This window comes from Drosophila serrata, unplaced genomic scaffold (assembly GCF_035046125.1).
Source record: "Drosophila serrata isolate PLE 108 unplaced genomic scaffold, ASM3504612v1 contig_376, whole genome shotgun sequence".
Taxonomy (NCBI): Eukaryota; Metazoa; Arthropoda; class Insecta; order Diptera; family Drosophilidae; genus Drosophila; species Drosophila serrata.
Genome location: NW_028257274.1, coordinates 1970873 through 1987254, shown reverse-complemented (window position 1 = coordinate 1987254; position 16382 = coordinate 1970873). Strand labels below are relative to the sequence as shown.

Below are 16382 nucleotides of genomic sequence, written 5' to 3'. Positions count from 1 at the left end.
TACATTACCTTGAGCTCAAACTGCCAAAGCGAAAAAAGAGTTGATGCATCTCTCAAGTATTTTTCACATTTCAATGCTCTGAAGAGCTTTCAAGCCTCTGTGGACCATATTTTATATATGTATATGTTTTTTTGTGAGGTGATACCCTGGGAAATATGAGTGATAATCGAGGGGAATGTTGGGCATTCTTAAATAAAGCTTTTATTGTACATAGATAATATGTTATTACTATAGATTAAAAAGAGTTTGGTTCTGTGTACATTATTTTTATTTGTCTTGAATTTATTTAGAAATATATTCCGTAAGACTTAATTACACAGTACCATTTGGTCAAAACAATCCCTCACTTGGCTTGTCTTGCCGCATTCTTTTGCTCTTTTCCATTGTATTTTTCCAATATGCACTTCAAGCTGCAAGTTTTGAAGGCTCAAGTGGCACTAGAGTTGTCAGCTGTGTGCCAGCACAAAGTTGTTGTGTGTGGCGGCTCAAAGCTGCAGCTGCGGTTTCTTGGAGGTGGCCCGATCCAGTCCGATCTTGGCTCAAATCGTAGCTGGAATCCGAATCCAAATCCGAGCTGGTCTTGAGGCCATTAGAAGCGCATGTCTGCGGCCGCGTCGACAACAATCAATTGCCTGTGAGCGCATTTTATTGGCGTCATCAAATTGCCTTTCTGTGGAAATCCGCATTGCAAGTAGAACTCCACAAGCCAAAATGGTCATCATCATAATCGTAATGGCGATGATCATCCTGAGGAAGACTTGGCCATAAATACAAACTGACATTGCTGGGCAGCATCTCGCGGGCCGCCGCGTCTGCCCGCATTTTCATCTTGGTGGGGAAAATCCCCAAGCTTCCCCCATTGCAAGTCGAAAAAAAAGGCAAAATTAATTGTTCAAACATACTCAAACATAGCCGATCGATGGAGCCTCGCGCGCACACCTTTCAAGGAAGCATTTTCCGAGCTTTCCACATACATACGAGCCACACTGGAGTCGAGTGTGTGTTTGCTTTATTTCTTCCTTTATTTGCACGATTTTTGCCATATTTCTCCCCTCTTTGGATCACGATCCAGGCAAGTACCACCTCCCCGAAATGGTGGCGACATTGTGACGTCGTCGTGTTCGCTGGCAGATTATGATCAACGTGTATATATAGCACATATAGCCAGAGTCTTTCCTTTAACCATGACAGCAAAAATATTTCCGTTGCTGCCTGCTGCCATGTGTGAAAATATTTATTTTCCAACAGAGCTCAATGCGGGTCTGCCCATTTAATGGAAGGGCATTGGGAGGGAAGGCTAAAGCCTTGCCTTCCAATCGGAACAAACAAATCTCAGCAGATGCGTTTTATTTCTCATGGGTTCTTAAGTGTGTTTGGGCAAGACTTCAAATGGGTAATATGACTTAAAAGCCGTTAAATCAATTGAAGCTTTATGAGGAGCAAGCTCGGCTTAATGGGAATGGTCTGGTTGAACTAGATTCTTCAATGAAAACTGATTGATTTTTGAGGAATTTGTATATGTTTAACGGTCGAAATCTTAAGTATCTTTATGGTTAAATAATAAGAGAACAAATTTGAAAGTAGGTTGTATAAGCTCTGCAGATTTTTCCTTCGATTGGTGTTAACCATATTCATTAACAACTTTTGGCCAACCCAGCAAGAACTTGGCAGTTAAACTTTGGCCTTTCAATGAATTCTATTTTCAGTTTATTTAATTGCAAATATGTGTCCGTTTTGGACTTTGTTTGATTTACAAATTGCAGTATTTTGCAGGCAGCTAAACTTGAGATCTTTGGGAAGAGGAGAGGCATGGAATTCTCTTGGAATAATTATTATGCTACTATGGTGTTGCAAGTTGCAAGTTCTGCCTGAGGGTTTTTTTCTGTGTCTTAACTTTTGAGCCACTCATTGGACTTTTTGTGGCACTGTCTGTTTGTGTCTTGTCTGGCCGGAATTCGGTCAAGTACTCTTGGCTCTTGGCTGGTTTTGTTCAATTTGATTTGTGTGACATGTGGAAGCTGTCGGCTGCCGCATTATTGACACTTTATCTCCGTAAAAAAACAAAGTCAAAGTCCCAAAGCCTTCTTGCATATTCATAAGAGTAAAATCCACAAAAAAATAGAGGCAGTGGCAGAAAATGCAACTTTCTACGCATTTGTTACAGTTTGTATCGCTTATCATTTGCCCAACAAAATTTAATTATTTCGCCTGTCAGTCAGTCAGCAAGCCAGTTAGTCCCCGAAAAAGAAAGAAACGTAAAACATTTTTTAATGAGCAGCTACCGCTGTCGACCTTAAAAAGAAAGTCAAGCGACATGTCTGGGCTACCTTTTGGATAACATTGGACTTCGTGCCAACATGTTTCTGCTGTTTGCCTTTGTATTTTGTATTTTGTATCTTGTATTTTGTATTTTCTTGGCTATCGCCTCAGCTCGATGACTCTGCTCATTTGTGCATCAGGGTTTTCTGTATACAAAAGTATCTTTCCTTTTTTTTACATTTTGGAAATTACGGAAGCTGTCGCTGTCAAAGTTGTTACTCTCAATTTTGGTAAAAGAAAGAAATTTCCAGCTACCGTTTGTCAAGCAATTTCTATGGCCATGCCAAAGAAAGGATAACCATCATAATTGATTGAACCAGGTCTCAGCGCCAAACAGAAGAAGCAACAAAAGGTTTATTTTTTTGTGTGTGTTTGTTTGTGATTTAGGGGTTTTGGGTAAACCTAAACTTGTGGAGGTTGCTTTGCTGGCTTGCAAATGGGCAACAAGTAAGCAATAAATAAACCTTTTATCACCCAATGTCCATCGGCAGTGCTGGAAGCTAGCTGCTGCCATACAAATACCTAATTATATTTCACACACAAGAATTTCAATTGGCCCTCAAAGGGTTAACACTTGAAATTAGCTTTTATTCAGCATTAAATCGGGAGATTAATATCTCTGGGGAAGTGGGTAACTTTTGTTGTTTTATCAATTAGATGTTAGAAAAAATATGTATATTAAATCCCTTATTTTAAGTACTCATTTTTTGGGTCAATAGAAGTATTTCAACTATCATAACTAAGCCAAAAATGCATTCATTTCGATTTGGAAAGCTTTTCTGTGCTAGTTTTTGTAGGGCTAACAAATCTGCATACTCGGATTTAAAATTTAAAAGATTAAATTTTTTGTCAAATTTTGACAATTTTCATGATGTAACCCCTTATAAAATTTTAAAATTTTGATATTTTTCGGCTGTTGATTCTGATGAAGAATATATATGATTAATAGGTTCGGAAATGACTCCTTCACTGTCTTTCAAGCTTCTGACTAAAGTTAAAATACCCTGCCAGGTATACAATCTGTACAATAATAACCTCAAGCTTTTTATTAAATTATCCAACATAAAGATCTCCATAGCATATTTTTTAACAGTGCACAAAATGTTGCAATTATTTGTTTGCTAATTGAACAACCCGCTGACATTATCGGGCACTTTCGCCACAAAAACCAAGAGAAGCTACCGAACAGCCAACGGGCTGTCAACTTCATTAGATTTCATTTCAACAAGAAATATCATTGAAAACATTAAACGCCTCTGAATAAATTCAAATTAATTGATAAAAAAACGCAAGAAAACCGGAATGCTGTGGGGACACGTAAAAAAGAGAGAAATAAAATTATCGCCACGTTTTGTGGCTATCGAGGCAGTCAGCGTTTAGCTTGGCCAATTTGCAGACCGAAAAGTGCAACTGTTTTTCGAGAGGGGAGTAAAAAGGAGGAGGAAAACTTGGGGGCCTAAGTGGACTGAAAACCGCTCCGGGGAGCTGGATTTTCCTCAGGCTGCTTGCGCATGCGTCGCGGCGTATTGCGCAAGTTCACAAGTTGCCCGACTCACAGAGCCTCTAGTGTCCACTCTACTCTGGAGTCAGTGGTGGGTTTTAGGGGGTTTTCGAGGCTTAGATTTAAGTGGATATATTTGAATCTAATTTGTAATTGAAAGGGATATTAATACGAAATGATGTGATTTCTAAAGCACCTTGTAAAACATTAATTTCCCGGAGTTCTTCATTCCTTACCCGAAAGATTGAACCAATAGATTGATTGAATAACTCAATTATTCTAAAGAAAACATGAAATACAATAAGAAAACGTTTTTATTTTTAATCGGAATACTGGGTTCCCTGTTTTCCATTTAAGATCCCCCTTGAAAATATTTCCGCTTACACCTCTGCTCTCATCGTTCAAGTTTTTTTGCGTGGCGTGTGTTTAACTTTTTAGTAGATTTTGTCGCATTTTCTTGCCGTGCAGGTATTTGTTTTCACAGAGCACTGCTGCTACCCAGACTCCCCTTTGGGTATCCTGGTCTATCAATGGCTCTATTTGATGTAAACCGCCTTGCCGGCTCTTTGAACCATTTGAACTTTTGGCTTTTTGTGTTAAGCTTGTGCATTTTTTTTTTCGGAGGCTCCATAGCATTGCCCCATTCACCCACCATGGGGGCACCATGTTTTATTTGATATTTCTTTTGATTTTTTGTTGTCGTTGTTGTGTTTTCTACTTACCAAAATGCTACGACATTTCGTCATGCTAATCAGCATGGAGTCACTCGTTGGCTAATTGGCTTAGACGGGCTCAGTCTCTGTCTTGGACATGGCTTTGGATTTGGACAGGGATTGGGAGGCGGTCGGCCTGTCGGTCGTTGTGCGTATCAGATTTCATGACATATTGCAAAATTAGATTTATATATGGTTAGATGGTCTCAGAAATTGTGAAACTAAAGCGGGCTAAGAGATAATGATTTACTTTCTAGAAATTATCAGTGATTTCTGGTTATAAATTAAGAACTAAATGTAGCCAAACTTTAGCTTTAATCGTTTTTCCTAATGAGCTAAGCTGGCATTAAAATTAAGTACTAAATCCCAGGGCCAGGCTATAAAAATTAAGTATCCGATTTAATAAAACTGAGGGCTAGTTGTTCTCTAATGAAGCAGATAGCCTGAGCTTGGTAGTAAAGTGCATATTAAATTTGTAATTTGCTCACTGATATCTGAAAGATCAAGTTCTCAGTGGAGGATTATTTACGTCAAGAGTTTCCTACTCTCGGCCCCCTCTTGATTTCCTACCCTCTTTGACTGATTGAATTTCGATATACATAGTTTTCCCAATCAAGCCCAATGCCAAAGTCAAGTTAAAGCTGTCATTATTGCTTATTATTACGGGGTTCCTTCCCCCTTAGCCATTTGCATTTACTAATTTATTTATTTACTTGTCTGCCTATCGATGCAGTATCTTTTTATTATGCAAATGCAGGTGAAGCGAGGTGTGTGTATAGAGTATATCTAGAAATTATGCAAATATCAGTGGGCCGATTGTGCCTTTGTGACTTGCAAGCCAATTTAATTTGTGACATTTGCCTAGACAATTTTCTCCTTAAGAATTTCGAACTCACTCAGCGTCTGTGTGTGGGCCTGCTGTGATGACTGTAACTCTCTGACTTCCCCTCAAGGAACTTGCGTCTACATGAAACAATTAAAACCCAACATGCATTTATGTCAAGTTATTCGCGCTGTGCCGGTAATTAGAGAGCAAAAGCAACAACGCATGATCAGCGTTCACTGGGCACTAAATTAACACAGCTACACTTCAATATATAGTTACAATAACAGTTCGACAGCTGCTGCAGTTGTAAATTTGATTTTTATGGCCAGAAACATGTTGCCAATTGGCAGCAGCAACTGGCCAAACCACTAGCAAAAAAGCAGCTTAAAGTCCGCGCTTTTCCAATCAGTTTCCCCGATATCTGTCACCAGTCATGAAAAAGGAAACCTCGGCGACTTTTGAGGTGTTAATTTGGCCACATGCCGAAAGCTTTGGCCATAAATTCACATCGTGTTCATGTCGCAGGCAATTAGCCTGGCCAAAATATTACGCTGTACGATTCTTGGCCAAAATATGTTGGCGGAGAATGTTAAGAATGGATAGGATAAGGTGTTTCTGGGTATCTAAAAACATTTTAAGTAATTTTTATTGGGAAATATAAGCTAGAAATTCCTTAAAGTTCTCTATTATTATCTACGCTGAACGTTGAAGATTGAAAGATTGTTTTATAGTATACATATTTAAAATATTTAAAGCTTGCTTAAATAATCTCTAAAGTCAAGTGGACAAACTCCATTTTGTCAGCTGCATTTTAATTATTTGCCAAGCAGCCCAATAAAATGTAAAGAAATAACAAAGCTTAATTTTTTATTTCACATTTTTTTCTGAAGTCTTGTCCGGGTCTGAAACTCTGTCTCCGTCTGTGCTTGAATCGAACTCAAAGTCTGTCTTGTCCAGCAAGTAAATCGTGACAATCATGACAAAAATCGAACGGATGTTTGTTGCCAAAATAATACAAATAAAAAACCAAAAGCAAAAAATGCAAAAAGCATTTTTGATTTGTTTTGTATATTTGCGGCTGGCAATTTATCACAAAACACCAAACAAAATCTAAAGAAAAGGCAAGATCTCAACCCTATAATTTGGAGGCAGGCAAAATAACAATAAATACAAGCAATAATAATTCATAATAAATTGTCATTTGACGTGTTTGAAATGTATTGGCAATTAAAAACGCAATTGAGCGAGGAGAAGGGCGCTCCTTGGTGAAGTGAATCGCATTTATTTTGGAGTTTTTCTGTATATTTATTTATGAGTAGCAGCAATTTGTGGAGTTCATGAACCCAACTTTTGGGGTGTGTAGAGCTCGGTCATGATACTGAAATCGAGTTAAATCAAATCAAAGGCTAGGCGCTGAGTCGGTTCAATGAAAGGCTGAGGCTAAAGTTGAACAAAAGACTGAAATCAGAGGCTGAACTACATTTAAGTTGATTAAAATCGTAACAGATCTGGTCTCGAAAATCCAACCAATAGTTTGGATTTTCTGCAGATTTATATTTATATTATAAATAGCAAAATGAAGTTTCAGTATATACTTTTCTTGTTATTAAAAATCATCAAGATCTGTGAGATTCTGCAGAACTATAACTGCAATAAAAAATATCTTTCATCACATTTGCTTATTTGTCATTTTTTCGTATTTCTTGAGAAGATCTCACAGAGTTCTTCTGTTTCCGCTCCCCTTTTTGGTTTTTAGTGTCTCACAAAAAATGCTTATTAAAGGTCTCTTTTCTCTGTCGATTTTGTATTTTCTTTTTGTTTTATATTTTGTGGTTTCCCTTTGTCCCAGGTCCGCCCATTCTGAAATTTTTGTTGTACCCTTCCAGGGTATTATACTTTCAGTCATAAGCTTATAAATCTTGAAGGAGTCATTTCCGACCCTATAAATCATACATATTCTTGATCAGAATCAACAGCTTAATCGATCTAGGCATGTCCGGTCAAAACTTAATTTTTGAAAATTTTCCGAAATTTGAAAATTTTATAAGGGGTTACATCATTAAAATTGTCAAAAATTGGCAAATATTTCAAATTTCTAAAATTTTAAATTTAGTATGCAGATTTATTAACCTAATAAAAACTAGCATAGGAGTGGTTTCCGAATTTAAATTAATTCATTTTTGGCTTAGTTATGCAATTTTAAAACTTAGATTTTCCGAAAAAATTGTCTAATAAAAATGTGGCTTAATATTGATTCACAGAAGACAGAAAGTTTAAGCTTAGCTATTTTTTAAAACTGTTAATTGAGTACGCAGATTTATTAACCTAATAAAAACGTACATAGAACCGTTTTCCGAGTTGAAATTTATGCTTTTTTGGTTTAGTTATGAGTTTTTTACAATTTGATTTTTCGTAATATTTTACATAAAATATAGTTAATATCGATTAAAAATGGTATTGCACCTTCAGTCAGGAGCTTAAAAGAAAGTGAAGGAGTTATTTCCGATCCTATAAATCATATATATTCTTGATCAGCATCAACAGTCGAATCGATTAAGACTAGTCCGGTCGAAAACAAAAATTTCAAAATATTTTCGATTTTTTAAAAAAATGATAAGGGGTTACATCATTAAAATTGTCAAAAATTGGCAAAAACTTCAATTTTCTAAAATTTTAAATTTAGTATGCAGATTTATTAAACTAATAAAAACTAGAACAGAAATGCTTTCCGAATTGAAAATAATGCATTTTTGGCTTAGTTATGATATTTCAAATATGCCGATTTACCCAAAAAATTAACTCAAAAAAATAACGATTTAATATACCTAGAATACAAAACCTTTTGGTTGTCTGGGAGGTTTACGAAGCTCAAAAAGATGAATCCATTGTTGGCTTAGTTAAGATCAATTGCACTCCCATGATCTGAATACAAGGGCATGCAAACTTCAGCTTCTTTTCTTTACTTTTTCGATGGGTTTTGGCCCAAAACTTTTGGGTGCCCCTTAAATATATATATTGTTTTTTCCTGGTTTCTTGTGAGTTGCATGTTGAACATGACTGGAAGTTGGAGCTGCAGTTTGCTTAGGGCGTACTTAAGTACCGTTATTTTAATAAACGCCGTTTGCCCATGCGCAGCTCGAACTGGCCTTGTTTCATTGTGTCCCTCTCCTTTGCGGCCCAGCCTCTCCTGTTATTTGGGTAATTTTTTCCTGTTGCCCAAAAAAAAGACTTTCTTCACATAAAAGAAATTGAATTACTGCTGATGGCAACTAAGTTGCTCAACAAAAAAAAAGAGCAAAAAATTTGCTTGCTCATGGCATTTTTTGTTTTGCAACAAGAGAGGAGACATGGGAAGCTAAGAGGAAGTGCCTCATAAAGTATGCCATTTGATTATTGTAATATTTATTTACTTTGTGCATTGCACAGAACCTTTGTTTGTTTATTTTTCGTTTTCTTTTTTTGTTTTGCTTCGGTCTGTTTGTCGCTTTTTGCATAAACATTTATGCAAATGTCAAATGCCTAATTGACAGACAAGAGCCAAGTGTTTGCCTTGCCTTCTCCTGAAAAAAAAGCGAAAAGTGGGGCTAGGAGGATAGACTATGAGATACCCATCTCTATTCATTAAAAGCGCTACTTTCGCATCTCAAAAATTGAATTAAAAGCTCCCAGTAATATCTGGATCATCTTAGATATTGATTTTTAATAGGCAGCTATTGTATCTCCTTTTTCTTTAGTTTTAATAATAATTTAATATTTAGAAAATCTATTTTTGGAACTTATAACTAAAGAAATGTATCTTAAAGTTACCGGATTACCTTACATCTTTCATAAATCTGTATCTACAAGACCTTGAAACGATCTATTCTCTATACTTCTTGTGATTCCATTTCCAAAAAGCATCCATATACCCCTATAATATTCAAGTACCCAGCACTGAAAAACCCCATGACAGTGACCAGGCATTGTCTATGCTGGCGGCGAATTACAATTTACGATCGTCGATCAGCGGATCGAGCTCCACATTTTGTCAGCGACTCTCGGGCTCAGATACATTTCCCGCTGCGGCGCAGCCCCCTGATTTGGAACGACCTTGAGCCTTTGTGCGGCAGAATAGAGACGCAACAGCTACCCCTCACGGGGCACCCAATTATCTGGCTGGATATACGAGTTATAAAGTGATCTAATGAATTTACTTTATGCGTGTTTCATTTGATGGCGATTGTCCGATAAACATTTTATTTCGCTTTTTATGGCCCTAGCTGGCTGCCGTCACATTTGTTTGTTTTGAGTGAAAGTAATTTGTCGATTATCTGTTTTTTTGGTGGATGTATCTAAATCTGTGGACCTGACACGCCTAGATACTTGGCACGTCAAGTGCTAAGAGCCAAAATCTGTGAGAGCTTGTCGTCCGCAGATTCTGTGAGTCATGCGAGGAAAGAAGAAAGTTTAAACAATGTCTTTGGGGCCTTGGATTCCTCGCCTTTCCCAAACTCTGAAGATCATCATAATGAATGATGATGATGATGGACGTAAATATAGTTGTAGTCATCAAAGTTTGATGCCTACACACAGTCGCTTATTTAGTTAATAATCATTGGCCAGCAGCAGGTGAAGAGAAATTTAAGGTTGTTTTTTTTTTTTGGGCGTGACTCTGCTGGAGGATGAGGTTTTCAGAATCAATAATGGGCTGGCCATAAAATATCCAAAGTTGAATACGATTACACGCCCCAAATCAGATTGTTCAATCATGGAATAATTTGAGTGAATTAAATCTCTTGGCTCTAATCCGATCCGATCTGGTCGCGATTAAGATAACCAAGGGAGTGGGAAAGAACCAAAGTTATCCCACAAATTGGCCCCATCTTCCTCCGAGATGAGATCTTCCATTACATTTATTCCACTCGAGTTCATAGCAATCGACAAATTGTTTTGCCATATATGTATCATTGGACTCTGCCTTGGCCAATCGACATCATTATTTATATCGCCAGTCCGAAGTCTGCAATTCCGGGCCATTTACATGATCACCTGGAGAAGAAGAGGAGAAGAAGCCAGCCAAGCCGACCAGCCGACATTGACAGGCGGAATAAAGGCAATCTTCCATTTAATAACCAATTATCATTGATCAACTGCACGCCCAGCCCCCAAGAGAGATCGGTCGCGATCTGGAGACTCAAGGAATACCGAAAGACAGACGCACGACACAGAAACGGAGACACTGGCCACTGAGCAATATCAATTACGAATTACATCTGATTATCCGCCTGCCTGGGAACTATCCAGGGCCATGGCCAAGGTGATCGTGGCTCCAGCTCCAGCTCCATTCCCGATTCCGAATCCCGCCCGGGGGCTGTGTGTGTGTGTCTGTGTCTGATTAGCGCATAAACAAGTTAATGCCATTGATGATGCTGAGAGCCACCTGAACAGACGCCAAGTGCATGGCAATGGGGCAGAGTACGTGGTGCAATGTTATTGTTTCTCTCTGCGTAGCACTTTGGACCTCCAAAACCGCTGGCCAAGATAAATGGGCCAGGGCAGAGCCAGCTGCCAGGAGAGTCAGAGAAGCCTGAGATAAGCCTGAGGTACCAGCGAACTTCTGGCCTGTTTGGGAGTCTCAGTGCGTCGTCGTCGTCTGTTGACAACTGTTGGCGGCTTCCCGAGCTTTTGATCTTGACGACGTTTTAGCCTCCAGATAAGTGTGCGTCTGCCTGTTCCCAGTTCCTAGAATATGTATCTCTTTGTCCGTTTACTGTTTGCCCAGCCAACCTCTTGGAGGCGGACAGGGAGGGCGTTGATATGCTAATGTTGTTTGGGATTTTGCGCTTAGGGTTTGGACAGCCAAAAGTCAAACATTGTTTGTTGACGTTACCTTGAATTCGGTGTAGGGAAACAAGTGAGACAAAAGCTCAAGACTTACAGCGAAGAATAAATAGAGATGTTCGGGAGATATGTCATGAGTTCAACGTTTGACATCATAGTTGGGGTTCAATTGCTCTGTCGGCTACTGGGTGGAATAGTTGTCTAATTTGCATGAATACATAGAAATCATGAGGGGAACTAACTGAATTTTAAAAGAAATAAGTTAATGTATTTGAAAAAAAGAATTCAAATTCCCTGGAATTTAAGCAGACTTTTGAATTTCTAAGTGTAATCCCGGAATAGTCTGGAATGGGATGCTGTAACTCATTGACATTAACTTGGACAATTGCCTGTGGGAGTGCTGTGCTCCCATGCAAGAGGGGGACAATTATGCTGATCAGCGCTAATTGAGGTTCTCCCTCAAAGAATGACCCACAGAGTGACTAACCCAATTTTGTTTTCCATCTTTTCTGTCATCCACAGGCTGCCCGGCGACGACGAGCTCCCACTGCCAGCGCTGCAACAAGGCGGGATGCATCAAGTGCTTCACGTACCTAGTGACGGATACCAGGCAATGTGTGGATCAGTGCCCTGCCGGTTACCTGGACCAATGGTCAGCTCACACCGAGTTCATGGGACGAGTGTGCGTGCCCACGGGCTACTCGGGTCCACTGATGGCTGCTCTGGCTGGGCTCCTGGGCGGCTTCCTGGTCTGCCTTTCCCTTCTGGCCGTGGCCGTGATGTTGGTTAAGAGGAAGCGGCGACGGAAGTCCGTGAAACAGAAGCTCATCAACGAGAACACCATGGATCGAGCGGACTTCATGAGGCAGCTAAACGAGATGCGACCGAATGCCGAGTACTTCCTGGCCATGCTGAACGACACCCGGCGGCAGATCCGCAAACTCTATCTGTCTGGCGAGGTGGCGGCTGCCAATTCCTACCGCCCCATTGTCCGGGATCTGGCCAAGCTGCTCATCCTGCTGAATAGGCCGATTGAGCTGATACCAGCTCCTCCGCCGGATTGGTCCCGCCTGTATGCCTGGTCTGAGCAGGCATTGGAGCGGTACAAGCCCCAGGTGGGTCAGCTAATCGACTTCTTCCAGGCCTCACACGGAGGCGGAAGTGGTCATCAGGAAGTGCTCTATGCGGCTCCGGCCAAGAAGAAGCAACATCAGCAGGCCAGCATCTTCCGGCAACAGGTGACGCCCACGGCGACGCCTCAGGGAGTGGGCGAGCTGATGGCCGGGGACAGGAACAGCAGCGCTTCGGCGCAACAGAAGCTGCACCTCTTCGGATCGCTGATCAGCCTGCACGAGTTCGAGGAGCCAAGGGCCTCGGATCCCTTCGGTAGCAGCTTCAACACGCTGAAGAGCGGGAATCTCATCAGTGATCTCAACGCCAGCTCACTCTGGCTGGAGGACGAGTTCTACAAGCTGGGCTTTCGACCGCAGGACGAGATCACCACGGAGCTGTAACCGCCGCATCACAAAACTCAGACTCAAATTCAAACTCAAAACTTAATGTAATGAAGTATTATCCCGGCTGACGGGGCTAGCGGATCGGATCTAGCGCCAGTTCAGCCGGGGGGAGGAGCATTTGCGTGCACATTCCGCCAGGCCATCATCATCGTCATCATCAGCGAGATCGACTCCATTTAGCTGGAGCCGCTAAATGCCCACGTTTAGAGTTACTTAGATCAGTTAAGCAAGCAAACTAGTCACGTAAAATCACAACAAACAAAACCATCATCAACACACAACGATGCCGTGCAGGAAAAACCGAAAAAGGAAACACTGGAGTGAAAAACAGCAAATGGAAATCGCGTGGAAATGAATTTAGTTTTATGGATTTTACAAAAATCGCAACAATCATGTAACGAACAATATTCAATATACACACTATATAGATACTATTCAGATTTAAAGTAATGTGTTTAAACTTATAGCCATAGCTTAGGTAGACAGAGATTATGGAGCTTATCGAATACGAAATGGATAATAAAATCGTGTGCCTTAAGAGTGTAAAATCAGTAACAAGTTGTATCATTATGCAGGCGCCTCCATCCGACCAGGTCAGTCGACGCTAAGGCTCCTCGTACTTCCAGAGTATGTCGGGTTCCACTTTGACCACAACGGCGCCTTGTCATGTATCCTCCTTGATGGCTTCCATGGCGGCCAGGTGCTCGGGTGACTTTTTCCGCTCGTTAACCAGTCTGGACAGCTCCCTGGCATCGTAGCCGGTCAGCAGCCGGAGGTCACAGTCGAATTTGTAGGCGAACCGCTTGCCGGACACCTTGGAGATCATATCTCCATCGTAGTAGTAGCGCAGCGCCCTCGACAGCTTCTCGTAATTCATGGCGGGTTTGTTCTTCTTCTCACCCCACAGGCGGGCCACGCGATCCGGGTCGCTCAGCTTGAACTCGCCGTCGGTGCCCACCCATTCGATGATGTCCGTATGCTCGGAGTCGGTGAGGATCTCGAGCAGGAATTGCCACAATTGCACTTGACCATTGTTGCCGGAGCCAATGGTGGTGTAGTTTGTGGGACTGTGTGGCGCGGGTGATAAACTTTCAGCGGCTGTAAATAAAGAGATATATTAATATACAAGCTCTGGTTGATTTTTATTGAACTTACAATCGGAACTCTTGACACTCTGGTAGGATTTCCTCATGATTCGCTGTTCCAGGGAACCCCCTGTAGCCGACATTATTGCGTTGGACATAATCTTGGGCTGTTTGGGTTTCCTCAGCTCCTCTGCCTGCTTGTGCACAACGGACACAAAGTTGCACTCCTTGAGCAGCTGCAGGTGCGTCCAGAACACGTTGCCAGGATCGCGGGGCAGTTTCCGACAGAACTGCTGGTGCGTCATGCTGCACAGCTCCTGGCCGTTGATCTGCCAATCGCTCATGTTGATGTCCTTCAGCTCGAACTGCTTGATGGCCCACTCCAGCCAGTGGGTCACATGGGACTGCGTCCATTCGCTGGCCGCCTCGGGTATCTTGAGACGTGCCTGCTCCCGCTTGAACTTGCTGTCCAGCACCCAATTTAGGACTGGTTTCACTTCCTTGCCGGCCTCCACGCTCTCTTCCTCAGACTCATCCTTGATCTTTCGTTTAGTGGGGGTTTTTTTGGGGCTTTCGCTGTTCGAACTGCCGGTGTCAGGCGGGGTCAGATGGCCTAAAGTCTCCTCTGCGGCCAGGGTAGCCAGTGCATTTTCTGTGGGTTTCAGAACATCGGCGATGTTGATGCGCTTGCCTATGGTTTGGATTTGCACATTAATCTGTACCAGACCCTCGCCCTTGACGCACTGATCTACCAGGTTCTTGTGGGATTCCAGCTGGAAGGGAAAGTAGCTTATATAAGTTGAAAGAATCCACAGGAGCTTGTTTCACTTACCTCCTGGGCATCCTGCAGCCAAAATGTGTAGTAATTGAGGCACACGTCGATCTTCTGTTCAACAAGTTTCCTGTTGAGAGGGAGCAAGAAGAAGATATGTGAAATCAACCCCCGCTAGTGGTTAGGGAACACTCACCTCAGCGTGCTCAGCGGTTCCCGGATGTCCATGTGCACTATAATGATATCATCCGGCTCCGCCTCTGCCTCCACATCGTTGCTGTCCTCGTAGATGGTCGTCTCCTGGAAGATTTCGTTGGCAATCACCTCCTCTGAAAATCAGAAACTAAAAAGTTACAACAGGTGCGACCCCAATTGGGAATTCTGCGTTCTCGGCTTACCCAGAGCCCCGCCAACGCTGAGGCGACGGATCAGCTCATCCGACAGGTCGTTGCTGCTGTCCATTAATTTGTTTGCCACTAGCCGTCAATGTTTCTTTAAATATTTATTTATTTATTTGTTGAAAAATATTTATCTCGTGGTTGGTGTGACCGTCGTGGACTACAGCTAAAACATTGAAATTGCTTTCGATACTATCGATATTTGAAAAATTACGATATATCGATATGATTTGCCGAGAACGTAAGCACGTTTTGTCCATCCCTCGATTTAAAAGAGTACTACAAAAATTTTAAATAATAGGAAGCCTATTGTTTTTATTAATAAAATCTAATATAAATGTTCAACAATTCGGTTTTTGCAAGATGATAAACTACATCGTTGCTTTTTTCTAAGGATTCTTGACAGATACCGAGAATCGAATATTTTAAAACGAAGCATTTTAAAGGGTAACTGTTTTAAATTAAAATAAATTCGTTCTGAAGGAACATGAACATATTTAGAGTCACACCTAGATGGCGCTCAGGCTGTGTAGAAATTTATGAAAAATATCAATGCATGGGTAAAACTGATATAGAAATAACTGATTTTAAAAAATTAATATTTTTCCTTTTAACTAATAACAATTAATTCTTTATTTTTTATTCACTAAATTTAGATTTAATTTTGATATTCAATTCTTAATTTAGTTTACTATTCTCTATTGTTAAACCCAACAAAGGGTTGATTCAGATATATGAAAAGCTGTTCAAAGCTATGATAAGTATTCAAATTTTTAGCTTGAAACGCTGAGAAGGAGTCATTTCCGACCCTATAAATCATATATATTCTTGATCAGCATTAACAGGCGAATCTTTCTATATACATCCCGCCGTAAAATTTCTTTTTCAGAAATTTCCCATTTTTTGAAAAAAATGAAAGGGGTTACATCGTTAAAATTGTTCAAAAATTGATACAAAACTCACATTTTCTAAAACTTTAAATTGAGTATGCACATTTGTAACCCTAATAAGAACTTACATAGGAACGGTTTCAGAATTAAAATTAATGCATTTTTTGCAAAGTTATGACAAATTCAAATTTGAGCCCCTGATCCAATTGCAAAATTTAAAACACTTTGGCTACCCAGAGTTAGCGTCTTTTCTTGTTTATTTAAAATTCTTAGTAAAAAAATTAATATTTCCCATTTATATATTATATCTGTATACCCATTAATATACAAATATTTCACGAACTTTAAACAGTTTCCTATATTCAATTTAAGATACTTCTAGAACCCATCAACTCCGCTTTAGCAGAGTATTTCGGCATGCAAATTTCGTTCATCATCTGCAATTAATACTTAAAAAACTAACGATCAATAAAAATTAGGCAATTTGCTGGTGACAAAATAACTGCTCTCCTTTAAAGTGATTCCCTGGAAAAGCAATCGA

At 40.5% G+C, this 16382-nt stretch overlaps 2 protein-coding genes across 4 annotated transcripts in view; one reads left to right on the top strand and one right to left on the bottom strand.

Moving 5' to 3' along the window:
- Positions 1 to 13244, top strand: part of T48 (FU domain-containing protein T48) — a 37977-nt gene extending 24733 nt beyond the window's left edge. For all 3 annotated transcript variants that reach the window (XM_020962061.2, XM_020962060.2, XM_086839694.1), the window contains one exon: positions 11702 to 13244. In XM_020962061.2, the coding sequence (XP_020817720.2) occupies positions 11702 to 12693 (992 nt within the window). In that variant the 3' untranslated portion in view covers positions 12694 to 13244. The remainder of the gene's footprint in view (positions 1 to 11701) is intronic.
- Positions 13038 to 15134, bottom strand: Ets97D (DNA-binding protein Ets97D). Its single transcript, XM_020962059.2, has 5 exons — positions 14952 to 15134; positions 14750 to 14882; positions 14614 to 14683; positions 13852 to 14554; positions 13038 to 13794 (listed from the first exon to the last, which is right to left on the bottom strand). Exons 1-5 carry the CDS (start codon positions 15013 to 15015, stop codon positions 13361 to 13363), a joined length of 1404 nt encoding a protein of 467 aa, XP_020817718.2. The 5' UTR covers positions 15016 to 15134; the 3' UTR covers positions 13038 to 13360.
- Between the last annotated feature and the right edge of the window lie 1248 nt (positions 15135 to 16382).